Raw genomic sequence first — 21,896 nt, 5'->3', positions numbered from 1 at the left:
GTTGGCCAGCTGACAGGTGGAGGAGGGTCGTGCATGACACTTCTCACATCTGTTTCATCTCAGCCATAATATATTATATTGTGGTGATCAGAACAATCGCAGAAAGCAATAATTAATTGCTCTTCTATCGAATCCTTCATTGATGGATTAGAAGTTGTCCAGCCATAAAGCCTCTGTCATGATCAATTATTACTCTTGGTATGCAGTATTGTTTTCAGAATAATTCTGTGCTTATTTCCTCACATTTGTACACAAAATGTTAGTGTAGTAATGAATAAAGTTTCTGATGAACCTTTATGTTCCTAATGAACATGACACTACTACAGTTCCATCTATCTGAGCCCTACAGCAGCATTCATATAACAAACAGAAGAGAAAAAAGTCTGGTTTTGAGAAGTTGTTTATTTATAGTGGTAATTGTCATAACTAGAGGACAATAACTATCAATCCAACCCCCACCCACCCCACAGCAAAACTAAACAATAAGCATTATAAAAGCCCCCCTGAGACAAATAAACTAATCAAAAACATTCAGTGACTGGTTTCATCCTGTGATCATCTCTAAGCTGACATGAGATCTGATGAGCGTAAAAATATACGTTTACACACACTCTTCTGTACAGCACCCAGAATGTTCTTTTCTTATCAGTCAGTATCGTGCACGTGTGTGTTTCTGACACCTGACAGACTTCAAGCAGAACCGTGAGGTTTCGACGGACGGAATACAGCTCTTCCCAGCGAATGGTTGTTATGGAGACGATAAGCCTTTCCTGTGAAGTAACTATAGGACTGCAGCACTCCGCCTGAATGCTACAACATATACTGACAGACAGAAAGTGAAGCAAAGCAAAATACCATGCAGTGGCTGACTGGAGCACTCTGTGCTGTGATTGGCTGACACATGAGCCAATCAAAGAAGAGTCCAGTGGGAGTTCTCAGGGATTTTTGATATGTGAAATATTTCACGTTTGTCTTGCTGATCAAATCCATTTCCAGCAACACTAATCCACTGACCAAACACACACACACTCACGCACTCTAATGCACATCCATCATAACTGTTACATACATGCATATATACATGTACTCTCTCTCTCTCTCTCTCTCTCTCTCTCAGAGTGGAAGGTATCAGTACGTGTGTGTGTGTGTGTATAATGGTTCTGATTATACTTGTTTGTCTTGACATCCAGTGTGTTTCTTGTCCCATTGTGTGTGTATTGTGGTGTGTGTTTGTGTGCTGCATGTCATCTTCACTCTACTCTTCTTCCTCTTCCTCTTCCTCACTTATGGGAAGCATTTCCTCCTGCAGACAGGATCTGAAGTAGCTGCTCAGTGTTGCCGCCAGGTGCCGCTTGCTGCTCTTAGACAGGAAGTGACCCTCATCTGGATAAATCTAAACAACAATCAACCAGCAAATTATCAATAAAGTGATAAACAATTGAAACAACATTCAACTATCAATAAGTGAGGGGGTCTCTGGTTATATACACTTCCATTATTGGAAAATAATGCCAATAATGCAAGTGTAAACTACTGTCCCTAAGTAGTGTTCACGTGTAGCTGTAGTTTGAGAACCTGTAGGGTGTAGTTTGCTCCGACCTTCACCAGGTTCTTGATGAGTTCAGCTGTGTGCTGAAAATGAACGTTTGCTGCAGGAAACACAAACACACCGAATGTTAGAAATAAACCACATTCATCTACATTTCCTCCATATCTCACTCACTTGTTTTGTGTACTTCCTTTTTCTCTCTAACACACACACACACACACATACATGCATACACATAGTGACTGACCATCTGCAGTGGCATGCAGCAGCATGAGCGTCTGCTCTCTGAAGCCCTGCGGATTCTGCAGCACGCTAGAAAACTAGAGAGCACACACATCTCAAAAACGGGTTCATTTTGACAGTTTTTTTAGTCTTGAAAATATCCTCCAAATTTAGTCAATATTTCATCATGTCATATTTATTCATTTTAGCAAGTTTTACTCAGACTAAAATGGCATATAATTTTAGTCAACGAAAATAAATTTTTTGTTGATGATAATGTGCCAAATTGAAAAAAAAAAAAAAATTGTCAGACTGTAACAGACCAAACTTTAACCCAATATTCAAACATTCAGAAAAATGTATAAAAATTTATTAGTTTAAATATACAACTGTCCTTGTGAAAAACCCTAAACTCCTGAAATAACAGCATAGAATGAATATACTGAAGTATGAGTTACTTTTCAAGTTACTGTATTCTGAATACTTCATGCTTTACAGACTTATTAATTTTCTGTGTTTTGGACAATTTAGGATACTGCGTTATGTGTGGCTTGTTTTTTTATGGAAACAGCATATTCAAAACGCAAGTCACACATTCTGAATAGCATTTAACACAGTTCAAGCTCACCTGTTCATTGGCTTAATTTTCTGTTCAGATGAAAATTTTAATATTGTACAGTATGTTGTTGTGGATAGAGTGATTAATGTTATGTATACATAGATAGTGTATAAGTGAGGTACTTAACCATATAAAGCGGTTAATTTTGCCGGTGTTCATGCAGCTCAACATACTGGATTATTTAATTAGATCAGGGATGGGCAACTGGTGGCCCACAGGCCACCTGTCAGACAGGACTGAGGATTGATTTTAGTTAATTAAAAAAGGGATTATGTGAGTCGCGTGGCGCCATGCAAGGGTCGGAGTGTGAACAGTGAGCTCTGCCCACTTTTCTAGTTTTTAATACTTTTTATGTCATAAACTGGTGAGATTCGATACACCCCGTTCCATAACTGTTCTATGAAGACAATATGTCAAAGAATTCAAAATCCTCGTGCTCTGGAGACATTAAAAGACACTTATGTGTCAAGCTGATACCACTGACAGGGCCGCAGACCGGGGACTCAATTTGGATGGTGCGGTTGGAGAGATTCAGCATCAAATGTTGGGCATGACGGCAATGCTGGCGAAGGTTGTTGCTGACTTGGAGGATCTTGCTGTAATACATCTTTCGATCACTGCCATGGAGACGAAATTTTCTGAGTTGGTTACAAGAGTGGGGGACGTCGAGAAACGGATCGATTATCTGGAATCATCGGAGAGGGAATTAGCTGCTAACCCGCTAGTGACCAAGACGGACTTGGAACGTGTTTGGGAAAAGCTGAAAGACCTTGAGAATCGTAACCGGCGAAACAACGTCCGAATTTTTGGAATTCCTGAGAATGAAGAAGGCCGATTTATGGCGAAATTCCTAGATGAGCTCTTCCTGAGTCTGCTTGACATAACAGGCCATAAGCTGGAAATCAAGCAAGCTCACAGAGTTCCGGCTCAGAGATCCGCGGAGGGAGACAGGCCCTGATCCATTCTGGCCAGATTTCTGAGATCATCCGATAAAGATCTCGTGTACGAGAGGCGAGGAGTAAAGGAAGGCTTTCTTGGAAGAACCACAACATTTTCTTGTTCCCAGACTTTTTTTTTTTTTTTTTGTCAAGAGAGAAATGTGATCGATTCAAGGAATGCAAGAAACTATTACATCAATGGAAGGTCGCTTTTGCACTGATGTTCCCGGCCAAACTGAGAATAGATACTAAGGATGGCTGCAAAATATTTACATGCCCACAGTAAGTGATGTCCTTCATAAAGTCAATGGAATGAGTAAGTTATTGTGTGATGCTCTCGATGCAGCCGAGTGGACCTGACTCACTGAACATTTACCTGACCATCCAAGGAAACTGGGCGCCTTCTTTGTTTCTTTTTGTGTTGGTTCCACCTAGCGGCTGGAGTTTGTTTTGTGGAATAACACTCCTTCGGGACAGTTTGTGGATGTATGTGTACGTTCTTTGTGCTTATGCCTCCTATTGGCTGGAGTTTGTTTGTGGAATAACACTCCTTCGGGACAGTTTGTAGATTAATCTGCATGTTCTTTGAGTTTATGTCTCCTATTGGATGGAGTTTATTTTGTGGAATAACACTCCTTCGGGACAGTTTGTGGATGTATGTGTACGTTCTTTGTGCTTATGCCTCCTATTGGCTGGAGTTTGTTTGTGGAATAACACTCCTTCGGGACAGTTTGTAGATTAATCTGCATGTTCTTTGAGTTTATGTCTCCTATTGGATGGAGTTTGTTTTGTGGAATATTTCTTAGGGCATGCATTACACTCATGTAACAGCCAGCTCACTGAACATTTGTTTGACTGCCCGAGGAAACTGAACGGCCTTTTTTTTATGTGTTTTGTGGAAGAACACACCTTCGGGACAGTTATGTGGATGAATCTACACGTTCTTTGTGTTTATGCCTCATATTGGCTGGCTGGCTATGCTATCAAATTGCTTGAAATAAGACAGGGGGACATCTATATGGAGAGAATGTAGCAGGTAGTTGAATTTTGGAATACAATTCATTTTAATAACATTAACCTTCCCAATCATCGATAAATGTAATGAAGCCCACCTGCCCACATCGCTCAAAAACCTTTTTATTACAGGGTCAAAATTAACTCTAACTAAATCACACAAATTTGCTATAATAAAATACCTAAATACTTAATGCCCTGTTTAGGTCACTGGAAGGTGCCTGGCTGAACAAAAGCAAGACAAAACAATAATGGGGAAAGAGGGCAACCCTGCTGGGTGCCCCTATCTAGAGTAATATAATCTGAAATTAATCCATTTGTTTGTACCGCCGCTGCCATGTGTTTATAAAGTAACTTAATACATTCAATAAACGTACTCCCAAACCCGTACATTTCCAAAATCTTAAAGATATAATCCCATTCCACCATATCAAACGCCTTTTCGGCATCAAGCGAGATGGCAGCGACCGGAGTCTGATCATTCGCCACTGACTACATGATATTGATGAAATGCCTAATGTTATCAGAAGAGCTGTGGTCCCGAATAAACCCCACCTATGTATAACAGATGTTATAACTTAATCGGTTAGCCAGAATTTTTGACAATATTTTAACGTCTAGCTGGACAAGGGAAATTGGATGGTAACTCTTACACTCGCTTGGATCTAAGTCCTTTTTAAGAATCAGACTGATCCGGGCTTGCGTCATGGTTGGCAGAAGCTTTCCATTCTTTAATGATTCCGTATAAACTTCCAGCAAAAATGGAGCCAGCGAAGCATAAGATCTAAAAAAATCAGCGGCAAAGCCCCGGAGACTTGCCTGTAGACAAGGCCTTAATTACCTCGCCAAGCTCAGTTTAAGTGTGTTTATTTTATTGTTTTACTTTGTTGAAGAGTGGAATTCATTGCTAGACTTGTGCTGTTTGTTTACTGTCTTGAACTCGCGTCACTTAAAGGTGTGTTGGTGTGTGCTATATTGTTTTGACTTGTCCAAGGGATTGCTAGATTTAGAGTTGGTTGTCCAGTGTGTGTAAAACTGTCATTGTTTTTGGTGTCTATACACAGTGCTTCACTTGTTTTAGAGTATTATGTATTGCTAAAGTGCAGCATAATTTATTTGTGGTGTACGGAAGTCGCGTTTGTACACGCGCTTGTCACCTCGCGTGACCCTTGGTTTCAGTTGACCACGTGACTAGCTTTGTTGTGCTAAGTAGTATTAAGGTATGTCCTGCTTTTTTCACTGATCGGCTTGTTAACATCGTGTATATATTTTACTTGAATGCTGAATTTACTTGAAGTGGTAGCCCTCATGTAAAGCCCTCATTGTGTGAAGACCTACTTGTGTAAAGACCAGCGAGTCTACCTGTGCGAGTCCACCAAGCAAGGACACTGACAAGGCGCCACTCACCATAGCACTTAAGTATCTTTTAATTTTATCTCTTGTCTTATTTTCCTTCTATATATTAACATGTCTTCTTCATGAATAACACATGCCATCAAGCACATCCCTGTTATCTGTTACAGACCGTTTACACGATATCGATGCAAGACCAAACGCAACCCACACAACCTGCGGCCACTTTTCACTTCAGCACCTGCTCCGTTCTCTTTCTCAGTGGGACTCTGGAACTGCCAGTCAGCTGTGAACAAAGCTGACTTCATTCCAGCCTTTGCCACACAGTCCACCCTAAGCATCCTGGCACTGACAGAAACATGGATACGTCCAGAGGATACAGCAACACCTGCTGCTCTCTCCAACAACTTCTCCTTCTCTCACACCCTTCAACACACTGGTAGGGGTGAGGGAACAGATTTGCTCATTCATAACAATTGGACTTTTTCACCACACTCTTCACTATGTAACAATACTAGTTTTGAATTCCATGCTATTACTACAATGCAATCCACAAAAATACATGTTGTTGTCATCTATCGCCCTACAGGTCAGCTGACAAACTTTCTTGAGGAGTTGGATATCCTGCTGTCCTCCTTGCTGGAGGATGGTATCCACTTGTGGTTCTTGGTGATTTCAACATACACCAAGACAAGCCCCAGGACACTGAACTGAATACTCTTCTGGCCTCATTTGACTTGGAAAGACTACACGCCACAGCAACTCATAGATCGGCAACCAGCTGGACCTCATTTTTACATGTAACTGTACCAACTCAAATATTCTTGTTACTCCTCTACATGTCTCTGATCACTACTTTGTTCAATTCAACATGACTCTCCCATCTACATTAAAACAGACTCCACCTTTGGTTTCCTTTCGCCGTAACCTCCGTTCTCTTTTCCACTGCTGTCTTTACCTCTCTTCCCACACTAAATGTATTTTCCACGCTTGATGTAAACACTGCCACAGACACACTAAGCTCTACTTTAACAACCTGTCTAGACAACATCTGTCCTATCTCCTCTAGGCCAGCACGTACTACACCACCCAGCCCCTGGCTGTCTGATGTCCTTCCTGAACATTGGACTGACCTCAGGGCAGCTGAGAGGAGATGGCGGAAATCTAAAGATCCAGCAGATCTAGGTAAATATCAGTCTCTGCTTGCAACTTTTTCAGATAACGTTAAATCTGCAAAAACCTCCTATTACCAGAACAAGATCAACAGCACCATAGACACTCGCAGCTTGTTTAGAACATTCAACACACTTCTCTGCCCTCCCCTTCCACCACCTGACACATCACTGACAGAAGATGTCTTCGCCACATTTTTTACTAATATGGTTACAACCATCAGCAATACATTCTCAGCACCACACCCTGTCCAACACCTGTCCCCTGTATGCAACTCTTCTGTCGCTATGTTCTCTCCTCTGACTGACACTGAGGTCTCTAATCTCCTCCTCTCCAACCACCCCACCACCTGTTCCCTTGACCCCATTCCTTCTCACCTTCTCCAGGCCATCTCTCCATCCATCCTACCTGCACTCACACACATAATTAACATATCTCTACTTACAGGCACTTTTCCCCCTACATTTAAGCAGGCTCGAGTAACCCTGCTGCTGATGAAACCCACACTTAACCCCACAAAAATAGAACACTACAGACCAGTCTCTCGCATCCCATTCATGGCAAAAACACTTGAAAGGGCAGTTTTCAATAAAATCTCTGCCTATCTATCACAGAACAAGCTGCTGGATGACAATCAGTCAGGCTTCAAAAGTGGACACTCCACCGAGACTGCCCTGCTGTCTGTCACTGAGTCGCTGAGACAGGCAAAAACTGAATCGAGATCATCCATCCTGATTCTGCTGGACCTTTCTGCAGCCTTTGACACAGTCAACCATCAAATCTTACTCTCTACCCTCTCCTCACTGGGCATCACAGGAACTGCTTGACTGGTTTAATTCCTATCTCTCAGGTAGGTCCTTCAATGTAGCCTGGAGAGGTGAGGTATCCAAGCCACATCAGCTACTTACTGGGGTACCTCAGGGATCAGTGCTTGGGCCACTTCTCTTCTCTATATACACAACATCACTGGGACCATCATTCAGGCACATGGTTTCTCTTACCACTGCTACGCTGATGACACACAACTCTACTTGTCTTTCCAGCCCAACGACACCACAGTGACTGATTGTATTTCAGCCTGCCTGGCAGACATCTCAGCCTGGATGAAGGAACACCACCTGCAACTCAACCCAGCCAAGACTGAACCCCTTGTCTTTCCAGCCAACCCTGCTGTTGAACACAACATCACTGTGCAGCTGTGATGATATCAGAAATTTGGCCAGAATTGATCGGGGCCTGTCTCCCTTAGAGGATCTCTGAACTGGGACTCTGTGAGCTCACTCGATTTCCAGCTTATGGCCTGTTATGTCGTGCAGACTCGGGAAGAGCTCATCCAGAAATTCCACCATATTCTGACCCTCAGATTCCAACAATTCGGACGTTGTTCGCCGGTTACGATTCTCAAAGTCTTCCATCTTTTCCCAAATGCGTTCCAAGACCACCTTGGTGGCTAGCTGATAAGCAGCTAATTCCCTCTCTGATGACTCCAGATAATCAATCCGATTCTCAACATCCGACACTCTTGAAACCAACTCAGTGAATTTTGTCTCCATGGCAGTGGTTGATAGACCATATTATATGGTAATATATGCAGGGGGAACCCATGTCTTTTGTTTGCCTGGATACAAAATCTGTCATTAAAGATTTCAATTTGATTCGCCATTATAACACATATCACATATAACATATGTAACTGATCAAAGAGACGTACTGTATGAGAGATATGTACACCAGTGCTACCAGAGCTGCTCTCCTCACAGATGCAAGGGTAAAATATATTGGCATCAAAACTTTTTACAAAATCCGTGACAGCACAAGGATCATCAAAGACATTTTATTCTGTTTTGCTCGTGCTTGTGTAAAACGAAAAAGTCGTTGTCAGAGGGAGAAACTTTCAAGTTTCACTATTTCCTATTGAGATGCCTGTCTGATTGTTGAAAAGTCTTGCGAATAGTGAGAATGTTCTCTGACGCATGGGACTGTTCACTTTGTGCATGTTACGGAGCTGGTATGGTATTGAAATGTTTTGTATTAATGCACTGAAATGCTATGTTCTTGTATCCAGTATTCAGTATTGTTATTGATGATCATTTTTGGATTTTGGCAATAATATTTAGATTTTAACTAATACCCATAAGCTATTTTATGAGGTGGGGTGAAAAATGTTGAAAATTCAATCCTTGTCTGTTTTCATTTGTGTGTTGCAAATGTACAGACAATGCAAATGAGATTAATTTTCTTGAAAATTTAAGTTTGAAATCTATTACTTGTCAATTGAACATGAATTGGTACATTTAAACTGCATGTTTTAGTAAATATGCAAGTTATACAAAAATTATTGTTTTTATAAATATTATTAAATAAAAAACTTACTTTAATATACTGTAGTTAACAAAATATTTAAACGCATATTGCATTAGTTGTGCATAGATTACCCACAATAAGGAAACTGATTAAGGGGGTGAACATTGTGAGTGCATATTTGTAATCCGGCCCCTTGGTAGAAAGGAGAAAAATTTTGGCCCTCGCCACCTTCAAAGTCGCCCATCCCTGGATTAGATGAATCAGTACTTTCTAGATGTTTCTTCTTCTGTTTGTGCACTCTTTATATCTTGCAGTTTTTATTTTTTTTTCTTATCAAATTTTTGTCAACAGTATGTTTGAATTAAAACCATTTAGTTATTGTCATGATGCATCTTTTTTGTCTCATTCTTGTTATCGTTAACAAAATAAAATTTAGGCTTGTCAACACACATTTTCGTCAGTAATGTTGTGACGAGATTAACACTGCTCAAACACAGTAAATTCACTAACAAATAACCAGCTCTCACCTGATATCTGCTGTCGTCCTGAAGAGGAAACCCCAGATAACGCTCAGAGAAAGCTGAGGCTGAACGACACAGAGAGAGAGAGAGAGAGAGAGAGAGAGAGATTGATGAGTTAGACACAAACATCGAGAGTAAATACAGAAGATGTCTGAACTAAAACTACAATGCAGTTCTGCAGAAACATAAATGTGTGCCTCTACTGAACATACAGAATGAAGGTGTGTGTTTTCATCATAACCATCTGTGTGTTGAACATCACGGCACTCACCATATAAACTCCAGTCCGTCACAGGTGACAGAGCTGCGGCACAATTAAACACATTCTCAGAAGATTTAATGAGCTGAAGTGCCACATAACCTCCATAAGCCTACAGAAACACACACAAACACCTCTGATGATTCTTCACACAGTTTGTCTTCTGTGTTTAATAATTCAACCGTGTCTTACCTGACCAAACACACCGATCCTGTTGCGGTCGATGTAAGGCAGTTTCAGCAGGTACCTGAACAAGAGCAGGACACAAAAACAGCTGTGTGGACAAACTTCTCCATTTATGTTCCAAAGAAGAAAGAAAGTCATCATGAGGATGAATAAATGATGACAGAGTTTTCATTCTTGCATAAACTGCAGAAAAACATCTTACTCGACAGCAGCGAGCTGATCCTGGACCTCGAACGCTCCCAGACGCTTGTGCACTTCCTGTAGAATCTTCTGGCCCTGGAATCCACTTCCTCTTCCGTCCAGATGAGCCGTAATGACATTATCAGAGCTGACCAACACAGAGTCCCAGTCCACTGAGTACCGCTCGTTCACCTGCTGGCCACCGGGGGCGCTGTCACTATTGTCAAGTCAAGTCATTTGAAGTTGAATAGCACTTTTCACAATCCGTTTCAAAGCAGCTTTACAGAAAGTCCCGTTGTAAGGCAAGTCGTGCATTTATTTAGTAAACACTTTAAATTAATTTATTAATTAAATGTATTAATTGAGTATTGCACACAGACACCAGACGACACATCAATGGTCATGCTGCATGTGATCGTCACACATTGTTTATATATAAATAAATCATATTTGTGATTAAAATGTACCAATTAAAGAAAATGCCATCTCTGAATGATTTTAATTCCTGCCATATTCATTCCAAATGAAACTGAATTGACTTTTACAAACAAGCAAAAACAAGCAATTTTGCAGTGTTTTGAACATACAATCCAGTAAAATTCTGTCAGGCCTGCACACTGAGCTCAAAACTGACAGCTCTTTAAAGTGTTTATAACATGAAACTGCCTTAGTGACAGATACACACACACACACACACACACACACACACACTTACATCATCAACAGTAGGGCGTACTGGCGGGACTCAGAGAAATCAGGTGGATAATTGATCTTCAGCGGAAGCTCTGCAGAGACAGTTTTCACATCAATAACATTCACAAGATGCTACAAATGTGTTTCATCTATTAAAGGGCAAGATATTAAACACATTTCAGTTTATTACATGACATTGAAGTTGTTCTGTGGAGTTTGTCAGGTACTTTACCAAAGTGATCCGTCTGGATGCTTCTAAACTCTGTCAGCTGGATTCTCTTGTATCTGAGAGCAGCTTTGAGCAGAGAGTTATTCTCCAGGATATAATAATCTGACAAGAGATAATGTTGATTAAGTGATGATTAACTGAAATAGAATATGGCTGACAGATGTTTTGATGGACAAATGAAATGATGAATACTCACTGGCCGTATTTAATGTGTGCATGATCACTGTTGGGGCTCCAGGACCTGCAGAGAATCCAAAACAATCTCTGAGATTCAAGAGTCTATATGAGTCTCTAATGATGTGCTAATGATCAGTGTAGTTTGGATGGATTTGTTGAAGCAGTATGAGAATGATTGCATCCACACACACACACACACACACAAAAAACAATATATAAAATAAATCATTTTCTTAATTTGTATTTCCGTCTTGTTTTCCAGTAAAAATATTTAAATATTCTTAAACAAGTTCTTAACAAGATGTATATTTACTTGACAAGCAAAATAAAGATATTTTGTTTTGTTTTCAGAGAAATCAGACAAAATTGTATGACATTTTATGCTTAAAACAAGGGGGGGGGGGGTAATCTGCCAATGGGGTAAGAAATATAAACTTGTTTTCCCCATTGGCAAATAGTTGTTTCTTGTTTTAAGCATAAACCCCACCCAATTGTGTTAGATTTATCTGAAAACAAGACAAAATATCTTGTCATTTTGCTTCTCAAGTAAATGTATCTTATTTTAAGAATGTTTAGATATTTTTACTGGAAAACCAAAACAAATACTAAATAAGAAAAATAATTTTTGCAATGCACTCCTCAAGACTTCTGGACTGTTCATTCATGTGTCTTCATACCTTTGCAGTGCAGTATGACATGTTGATTTGAGGGGCTGAAAACGGCACTGAAGAATGTGCAGTGAGCTTTATTGAGCTCACAGGTCAGACATCGCCGTGGAAACAACCCCACTGTTGAAACGCTGCACACAAAAGTAACCAATCAGAGGACTGATTTATTTTTAAACAATTTCTTCTCTACAAAGACATAGTTCAGTGGCTTAAATCTGTTAATAAATTGTTGTTAATTGTGTGATAAACAAGACATAACTCAACAGACATTAACTTCAGTTGTTTGTTATTTCAATCTCACCTGTAGAGATGTCTTTGTCTGGGCGAACCTTCAGTACTCAGGAAATATCTGAATTAAAACATCAAAATGCGGTTAGTCTAACCTAACCCCGAGTTACACACCAAGACTTAAGGAAGCAACATCAATGAATTTGCAGGTTGTTGCATTAATAAAAATAAATTTAAAAAGCGTGCAGACTCAATATTATTTAATTCAATTATATTCTTCTGTTGTTTAATGATCACACTTGGCCATATCAAGATTTGAATTTGATTAATTGATTTCATCTTAAAAATGTCACATCCTGTAAAATTTTGGTTATAGCACCACACTGTAGTATGGTACCAAATACAGCAACAAAATGATTTTAAAATTTTTGGTATTGCAATATTTTGTTAGTACCGGTATACCAAGCAACCCTAATGTACACTAACAAACACCCTAGAAAGAACTCTATTTTATAGAACTGAATCAAAATATAAACAGCATATACTGTATGAACAGCAATAAAGTAAATACGTAGCTTCAAAAAAGAAGGCAAAGTCTCCGTGGGGCTCAAGTGAATCAATGAATTATTTATGTGAAATAGTTCATTTGACATGATGCGTCTGAAAAAACAATTCACTTAATTGATTTGGACTTTCCAGCGCTACACGAGAGAGTGAGGACAGTTCAGGTGAATGTGTTTGATTACTCCCTCGAATCAATCGCTGCGTTAACAATACAATGGGAGAAATGAAGTGTTTTGTGATGCTACAGCGCTACTCGCTGGAAAATGTAGCTTGTTACTGGAAAAATTACACTATTGTGAAAATAGCTGAACTGCTGTCACGCTACTGATCAATGTAGTTAGTAGCACTGAGACTTTTAGTTCTGCTCACCAACACTAAAGATTAGAAAGGAGAAAATGTATTATTCAATTTCTCTATATGCAGCCTAGGCTTTGTTCAAGCTGTCAAACCACAAAGTAACTTGTTTCTGAAAAGTTGCCTGCACACGTGTCTTCCAACATTAGCTAATGTTAATAATACACAGTATGTCCATTGATGATTTGGGTCGGATTTAATGTAATTTAATAGAAAACTGTGCGAGTGGCGTGGAAGAATTTTTGAACAGCTGGGCACCACCGACAGGCGCTATGCGATGGTATGCGTATGTTTATTGAAGCAATGGTTTCAAATGTTAGGACGCTGTATACTCTCCACCTGCTGTGTCAAGTTTTTAACACACTATGATTATGCAAAACAGTTGTTTTATTATTTCACATGGAAGACCTCATTTACACTGAGAACAAATTAAAAAAATTGTACAAATTTCTATCCTGGCTAATAGAGGTGTAAATGGGATGCAGATAATCGTATACAGATATTTAACAGATATGAGAGCCACTAAGATTGTAAACAGAACCTAAATTCATCAGTCTCGTGATCTGAAGAACAAATATCTTTGGAATTATGCAATTCAAATCAATTTGAACTGAATTTGTGACGTATTGGAAAATGGTCCTGATTTGGTTCGACTCACATGCTCTGGGCGTTCTCATCGTACGCCAGAATCTCTGTAACTTCCCAGTTACCTGATGTTAGATGACGCACCTCATTCTGATCCGTACGCACCTGAACAAGCACACGACACAAAAACACAACGCATGCTTTGACATTAAACTCTATATAGTATAAAATCTAATCATGCTCTCATTTTTCTAGTCCAAACTGATGTTAGAAATCTATAGATTCAGATATATTTGTATTGATCAACCTAAAATAATTTGAACTGAACAGTCAGTCATGGCTTATTTGTACCTGAGAGGTGAACATGGCCACATGGTGAAAGTCTCCTCGTCCACCCTGCTTCACTGGAACTGTCAGGAAGAATCGGCTGCTGTCTCGTGAGAAGAACGGTTCCTGGTTCTGGAGCAGAGAACGAGCTCTGTTAATACAGTGAAAACCCTCCTAACAACAGACTGATGTCTCATTAAACTCAAAGTGTCTGAATCAGAGTCCCGCTACAGTAAAACAAGAAAGTGTAGAATAAATCTAGTGGAGACTCACCTGTCTGGACAGCCAAACCTCGGACGTTTCCTCATGCCTCTGAAAAAAAACAGCATCATCCCCATCATCATCATCACCACCACTATCATCATGTATTTATATATAAGTGTGTGTGTGTGTGTACCTTGACACAGGCTCCAGTGGTGGAGTCACACACAGTGAGAACAGAGGTGTTTTGAAGTCTGTTTAACCAGCGCACTGCTGTTTTAGTCTTACTGATCCACTTCACCATCACTACATAGTGCTCCCTACAGAGACATTGAGAGGAACTTACTCATCGCAGTCTCCATGACAGATTTCACACACACATACACACACAATACCTGAGTTTGAGTTCGTCAGGTGGTGTGAGTTCTAGAGTGTGTGTCGGTCCATACAAATTCACTACATACAGTTTCACCATTGGATTGGGCTGCCCTGCCTGAAACACAACACACAAATAAATCTGTTCATACATTTCGCATATGAAACATTACACAATTTAATTAAATCTATCTGCCTAAAGCAGATGACAAAATAAATGACCCCAAGAAGTTTTTAGACACTGAAGTCACACTTCAGTCAGTTTCATTTGTGAGTCTCAAATGCTGCTGGATCTTTTCTCAGAACAAAATGCCGTTTTCCCCATTGGCAAATAGTTGTAATTTTTGCTCAATGACTTTGAATGAACTGGTGTTGTGGTGATTTTTACTGCATGTATAAAGTCAGTTCACACATAGCCCTTTTCCACCGAAATAACGATGGTTCACGAGTCGAGCTTGTCCTCGGCTGGTTCACGGCCGGGGCAATCTGGAGCCTATCACAAACAGGCCATGCTTTTCCACTGACTTGAGATCTGTTTGAGAACCGAGCGGTGACGTAACGAGTTATGTGACTACCTCACCTGCCCAGTGTCCACAAAGAAGCATGGAGTGTGACAGTGTTTGTTTACACCTTTTTCTACTATTTTTGTGGACATATTTAAACATACATTGCTCAACAAAATTGCCAGAGATGACAGGTGATGTAATAACATTATTTTTATGAACTTTTAAATGTAAGTTAACTTGTTAAGTACCATAAACTGTAACAGTGGAATTGTAATTAACATTGGCGTAGCAGATGGTTATATTTTGATTTTTCAAAAAGGGGAGGGGGGAATGCACGCACATCCAACAATTCTACAACAGGTGCTGGATCAAGGCAAAAAGCATTGAAATAAAACTGAAGTGGATCCGCATACTGTTTAATTATTCCCTTTTATTAATTTAAAAACCACAGTCTTCATCAGGCGCTGATCATTCTGATCGAAACATTGCTGTGGTTTTGAAATTAATAAAAGGGAATAATTAAACAGTGTGCGGATCCACTTCAGTTTTATATTTGGATTTTTGCCATAGCGTATACAGTAATATTACGTTTACGTCTTGATTGAGAATCTCCACTGGTGTATTTAACAGATAGCAGCGATCTTCCTAACAAAGTAAGAAGCTGGCCAAAAATCTCCTTACTGAACAAAACAATGCACAAAATAAGGTAAGAAGAGCGTAAGGAAAGCTAACAAAGCTTGCAGATGTAATCACTTACCGAGATCAGCTACAGAAGACACAGGTGATTTTGTGTTTGTCTCGAGCGTGACTGACTGAATTAAATGCCCTGGTTATTTAGCTGGCTACTCGGTGTCCAAGACTCTGCTGCTTTTGCTTAGGTCCTTCTTATGGTCCCTGTGCTGCAATTTTTTTCAATTCAGTTATGATTTGGTCAACCGCCCGATTGAAGCCGATGTGCATCATTTAGTATCACCTCTTATACTCTTTTTTTTTTCCTTTGCAATCTCTCTAGTTTATCTTGGATCAACGTAGAAAACCATTTCACAAATACAGTGCTCATTTTGTCCGCATTTCCTAAACGCTTTTCATATCTGACATTTTTATGGATTCTAAGTACTCACTGCAGACGATATCCAGCCAAAATGTTGTTGCTTGGAAGAACTTTACATGGTGACGAAACATTGTCCTGCCTTCCGCCCCCTGATGTAATCGGTTCCTTGCATTGAGACCAGCAAGCTTTTAGAAACCATCTTTTACACCCTGGAACAGCCTTTTCTGCAGTGGAAACACGCGGAACAGTTCGAGAATTTGCACCGGCCCAGGAACCCGCACCCGAACCATGTCGGTCGGTGGTAAAGGGCTAGGTGTCCAAGCAGAGGAACCACAGATGAATTTCAGCACATTTATCATCAACATTAGACACTAACACACTGATAAACACACTTCAAACCTTTGACAAACACAAAGTGTCACAATACTCCATGTTTTCATTTTCAACATTAGATCTATTGTGTTATCATGTCTAACTTAACCAATTAAAAAGAAAAACGTTTTGCTTGAATAGTGTGCTTGTGCTATCATTTGTTAAAATAAGAGGCTTTCTTTGATATTTTACTATCTAATACAAAAAGATTCATTTAAGTTTGTCTTCAGTGTCACAATATATTTCCGGTCAGTTGTTAAACACATTCGAAACAACAGCAGGAGGTGCTTTATTCATTGTGATTCGTAAATGTCTTAAAATTTCAACATTACAAATTTGGACCAAGTTTTTCAGTGGCTGGATGCTCCTTAGATGCTTGGAAGTAACAAAAATGTGTTTAGACTTTGAAAAAAAAAAAATTGGACACTAGAACTGAAGTGAAGCAAGATGGCTGAACACATACTAACATCTGTATGATACGTTTTTGTTTTGGCACTTCTGGGTTATAAGAATGCAGCTAAAGAAAATGCTTCAGGAACAGAGAAGCACAGTTACTTTGTTTATATCCTTGAAATGGTCTTTTGTTAGATTTGAAGGGTAAAGTCACTTTTGCTGTTATTACAGCTGTGGCCTAGCGGTTAGTGTGCACGCTCCAACACATTGAACCATGGTGCTCAAGTGAGCGACAGGAGTTTAAATCTGGCTCATGATATTTCCATAAATATAAAACAGCTGATGAGTTCAAACAGGTTGTGAAGACTGAGTACTCATGTGGCTGAGAGTTACTGATGACTCTGATATCAGCTTGTGATGAAGCGTTCACACCTGATGAACTATTATTTTTGTGAAAAAGCTAATTAATCAACAATGAAAGTGTACAGACCTACAGCTGTGTATCCCTTCAGAGGTCTGGTGAAGTAACTTACCTTCGGGTATGGGTACTGTCTGCCCTTTGGGTAAGTAGAGCCGGTGAAAGTGGGCAACACCATGTTTGGCACCATACTATCATTCAGGACCAGAAATGCCAAACGCTCCCCGTCAGGTGACCACCAGTGCGCTACATGAGTGTGTAGGACCTCCTCTGTACACATACACATGCACACATACACACACAAAAAATCATTGTTAGTTTGTCATGTCATGCACACATTCTTTTCCTCTGCTGAGTCAACTGGTGTTGATGGTGCTCATGTGAGCTTCATCTTCTCACATAGAGAGAAATAAGAGCATATTCTCACCTTCATAGAGCCAATCAGCAATGCCGTTATAGACCACACCCTCCTTCCCTGATGATGTCAGTCTGAGAGAGTTACTCCTCACGTCTGACTGATAATAAATATTATTCTCAAATATATACACCTACAAACACACACACACACACACACACACACACACACACACACACACACACAAAGATGGTTTAAAATCATTCTTGATTTTATCCACTAATACAACCACAATGCTGATCGGAAGAGAGACTGTTTGATGTGACAGCAGCTGAAGTGATTTGACACACCACATGCAACAGCATAAAAACAACATTTATAGTTTGAATTTCATGATAATATGGACATGATTTGAAAGCTGAGACTTTATCAAAAACAATAGAAATCTATTTTTGACTAAATTGCATGATCTAAAAACGCCCATTACAACTTCTCACTTATTTTTGACGGAGCGTGTCACATATTGTCTCTTTCCAATGTGTTTGTGTGTAATCAGCAACAGTAATACTTAATGTGACTGCAGGTGAATACTAAATTATGAATCTCACCAGCTGATTCCCCTGAACGCCCCACGCAGCGTGCTGAAGTTTAGAGTTCAACACTTCTGGAGGATCCAACTCCCAAACTTCCCTAAACACACACACACACACACACACACACACACACGCACATGCACACAGTAAGCTGACATTAAAATGTAATGGTATATTTATAGTATTCATCTGAATTGTTTTCCAGTAGTTTGTGATCAATGGGTCAGTCTTCATGGAGATGAAAATCTGGATATTAAAAGCATAAAAAAAGTAGGAAAAAGGTTCTCAAACAACTGAAGAGGAGGTGCAGCTAAAAATCTAAATATATAACAATAAAGAGAAAGAGGTGGAGTGCTCCTTATGAAAATGGAGAGTCTCAACTTTAAAGATGTTTGAGCCGCCTGCCGGACTTTCATCAGAATTCAGATCTCAAGAGGTTTTTAATCCAATCATGCTGAGACTCTCCTTTTTCATAAAGACTGTTACACCTTTTTCTCTTTAATATTAAAAGCTTTAGTTTAGCTTTAATTTTACAAACTGGTTACTATGGAAATGAGGGACATGTGTGCTGTAAAGATGTGAGTATCAGCCAACCAAAATCAATGGTTTGTCTGCTCTATACCACATTAATAACACTGTAAAGACATCTCTGTTCTCTGTAGATTTGTAACACATGTTCTGTTATTTTTCTACCTGGTGTGAATGTTGTAAATAATGTAGGACGCAGTGAATGAATGCCGGTAAACCTGTGATCAGAAGAAAAAGAATATTAACCGAGATAGACATGAAAAAGATTCAAATGATGTAACTGCCTTCATTCACAGTTCACTAAAGAAAAGGAAATATAATGCTTTCTAATCTTAAACACATACAAAAAACATAAGCCAATAAATATGAAAAATAAAAGAACAATAATTACTGTATATGTATTATAGAATGAGAGATTCTTGCTGAACCTGTTTCAATCATTTTAAACATCAAATAGCATCATTTCAGCATGAGCTCCTGGCAAAAGAACACAATTTAACTGCTATGAAAAGTAATAGCACAAATAGTTACCTGGGTAACAGTAATAAGCAGGAAAGTCAATATAATGGCATTTTTTCTTAAGTTGTTAAAAGTAAAGTCCCACCCCCCCCCCCCCCATGAAAAGGGTGGATTTAAAGATGGAGTGTTAAAGTTGCTATTACAGTCTGAAGTTAAACTCAGATTTACTGGCGGGTTTTAATGCCCGGCTCAGTTTCGTCTTTTACAGAAGATAATCCATCTTTATCACATGAATCACTACAGTAACATATTTCATGTGTGTGTAATCACGATCTGGTGTTGTTGTGTAGCATCACAACATGATATGAGTAAATTACTCTTCCAATACAACACTACAAACTCATTTTTCATGCCTTATCTTTAAGAGACAAAGAGGGGCTTTTCTTTTTAAAACAACAACACTTCACAAAACAGCACATACCTGTTTGACATTGTAGGCAAAAAGCACATACTTCATGTCGGGGCTGATGGAGTATCTGGTGGCTTTAAATGCATCCTGGAAAAAATGTTATGGATGATGTCATTCTGAAGTCATACTGCATGGGACCAATCATATTCCTGAAATGACTGTCTGAAGAGTTTGTGTTCAATGTTCCTGTAACTGAGTTTCAGCGCATCACTTTGAAAACTTACAGGGCTTATCATCATATCACAACTTATAAAGAATCAAACCAAAACCTTGATCTTTTTATCTTTTGAGATAAAAGAGCTTGATATACTATAAAAATATACTGTAACTTAAAGAACTCAAACTTCCCTCCCCATTTATTAACATGCATATATTGAAACTAAACTAAACAACTCGTTCTGAACTTTCTGACATTAGAAACCGTCATGGTTACTTGTGTAACCTCCGTTCCCTGATGGAGGGAATGAGATGTTGTGTCGATGTAGTGACACTAGGGGTCACTCTTGGGAGCCCGAGACACCTCTGGTCTTTGATAAAAAGCCAAAGAAAATTGGCGAGTGGTATTTGCATGCCACTCCCCCGGACATACGGGTATAAAAGGAGCTGGTATGCAACCACTCATTCAGGTTTTATGCTGAGGAGCCGAGACAAGGTCCGGCCATTTCAGCGGGTAGTTCAGCGTTGTGGCAGGAGGGACACAACATCTCGTTCCTTCCATCAGGGAACGGAGGTTACACAAGTAACCATGACATTCCCTATCTGTCACTCACTCGATGTTGTGTCAATGTAGTGACACTAGGGGTCCGTATATGAAACGCCACAACTGGCTGAACTGTGTTACGTGAACTGGCGGTGTGTGACGGGCAGATCACTGTGTGCCTCATAGCCAGCACACCAGGTCGACACGTAACCTCCCCCAACATAGTTATGAGTGTCGAACGGCCCTTTGGGGACAAGTCGACTACCCAAAAGATAGAGACGGGCTAACCCAGTCGTGTCCTCTTTTCCCCTTCTTTTTTTCCACTCCCTAAAAAAGAAGGGGGATTATCCAACTGGGCCACCAGGTCTAGTCGGGGGGTGTCCCTCCCAAGGGGAAGACACCGCGGAGACAACACCTTGCCCAAAGGGGGGGGGGGGATATTTTAGTGGAAAATACGTCACATGGTCTTTCCGACCATGTGGAGAGTCTTCAAGGTAGATCCTACCCAACGGGGGAGGAGTTACTACAAACATGGAGACTGGGGCAGAGGGGCTCTGCCCAAGGAAGATGCAGTTTGCCAACAGGAAAATGAATTAGCGGAAGATATACATCGCATGGGGTTAGCCTTACAGGGAACCGCCACATGCAGAGCACCTACCCTAGAACAGGATTCTTAGTTAGCACGTGTACTGGGCCAGCAGTGAGTCTCTCCAAAAACTTGACTGCCACAGGGCTCGGAGGAAGTCAACCAGGGAAAAAACACTACTGGGAATTAATGGCGCACATCTTCAGCTCAAAAGGAGGTGGAAGGCGCTATGTGCAAGCGATACACCCGGCCAGCTATCCCGGGCTTATCCGCTTATATTGCATGCCACTAACTGCGACGAAACCGGTTCCACCCAGAGGTTGTAGAACCTTGCAAAGGTGTTGGGTGTTGCCCAGCCTGCTGCTCTGCAAATGTCTGTTATAGAGGCACCCCTGGCCAGGGCCCAGGAGGCCACTACATCCCTGGTAGAATGGGCTCATACCCCTACCGGGGGCGGCATGTCCTGGGCGAGATATGCCATAGTTTTGGTGTCAATGAGCCAGTGGGCGATCCTCTGCTTGGAGACAGCGCTTCCTTTCCACTGTGCACCAAAGCAGACAAAGAACTGCTCAGAGATCCTAAAGCTCTGCGTGTGATCCAAATAGATGTGTAAAGCACGCACCGGACACAGCAAGGACAGGGCTGGGTCTGCCTCCTCCTGGGGCAGTGCTTGCAGGTTCACCACCTGGTCCCTAAAAGGGGTCGTGGGAACCTTGGGCACATAGCCCGGTCAGGGTCTCAGGATCA

General features: G+C 40.4%; 1 protein-coding gene across 3 annotated transcripts in view; it reads right to left on the bottom strand.

Annotated features, from left to right (window-relative positions):
- Positions 1-389: 389 nt before the first annotated feature.
- The window catches only part of LOC127448435 (inactive dipeptidyl peptidase 10-like), a 102,420-nt gene continuing 80,913 nt past the window's right edge, over positions 390-21,896 (bottom strand). For all 3 annotated transcript variants that reach the window (XM_051710942.1, XM_051710943.1, XM_051710944.1), the window contains 22 exons: positions 19,876-19,950; positions 19,101-19,153; positions 18,423-18,504; positions 17,887-18,007; positions 17,575-17,729; positions 14,740-14,837; positions 14,541-14,664; positions 14,417-14,455; positions 14,168-14,275; positions 13,890-13,981; positions 12,387-12,434; positions 12,095-12,216; positions 11,437-11,481; positions 11,244-11,342; positions 11,034-11,103; positions 10,341-10,535; positions 10,145-10,199; positions 9,965-10,064; positions 9,700-9,758; positions 1,797-1,869; positions 1,576-1,649; positions 390-1,393 (listed from right to left, as the gene is read on the bottom strand). In XM_051710942.1, coding sequence (XP_051566902.1) covers positions 1,256-1,393; positions 1,576-1,649; positions 1,797-1,869; positions 9,700-9,758; positions 9,965-10,064; positions 10,145-10,199; positions 10,341-10,535; positions 11,034-11,103; positions 11,244-11,342; positions 11,437-11,481; positions 12,095-12,216; positions 12,387-12,434; positions 13,890-13,981; positions 14,168-14,275; positions 14,417-14,455; positions 14,541-14,664; positions 14,740-14,837; positions 17,575-17,729; positions 17,887-18,007; positions 18,423-18,504; positions 19,101-19,153; positions 19,876-19,950 — 2,025 coding nt within the window. In that variant the 3' untranslated portion in view covers positions 390-1,255. The remainder of the gene's footprint in view (positions 1,394-1,575; positions 1,650-1,796; positions 1,870-9,699; positions 9,759-9,964; positions 10,065-10,144; positions 10,200-10,340; positions 10,536-11,033; positions 11,104-11,243; positions 11,343-11,436; positions 11,482-12,094; positions 12,217-12,386; positions 12,435-13,889; positions 13,982-14,167; positions 14,276-14,416; positions 14,456-14,540; positions 14,665-14,739; positions 14,838-17,574; positions 17,730-17,886; positions 18,008-18,422; positions 18,505-19,100; positions 19,154-19,875; positions 19,951-21,896) is intronic.

Source organism: Myxocyprinus asiaticus, chromosome 11 (genome assembly GCF_019703515.2).
Source record: "Myxocyprinus asiaticus isolate MX2 ecotype Aquarium Trade chromosome 11, UBuf_Myxa_2, whole genome shotgun sequence".
In the NCBI taxonomy this organism is placed as follows: domain Eukaryota; kingdom Metazoa; phylum Chordata; class Actinopteri; order Cypriniformes; family Catostomidae; genus Myxocyprinus; species Myxocyprinus asiaticus.
This window is presented reverse-complemented; position numbering and strand designations above follow the sequence as displayed.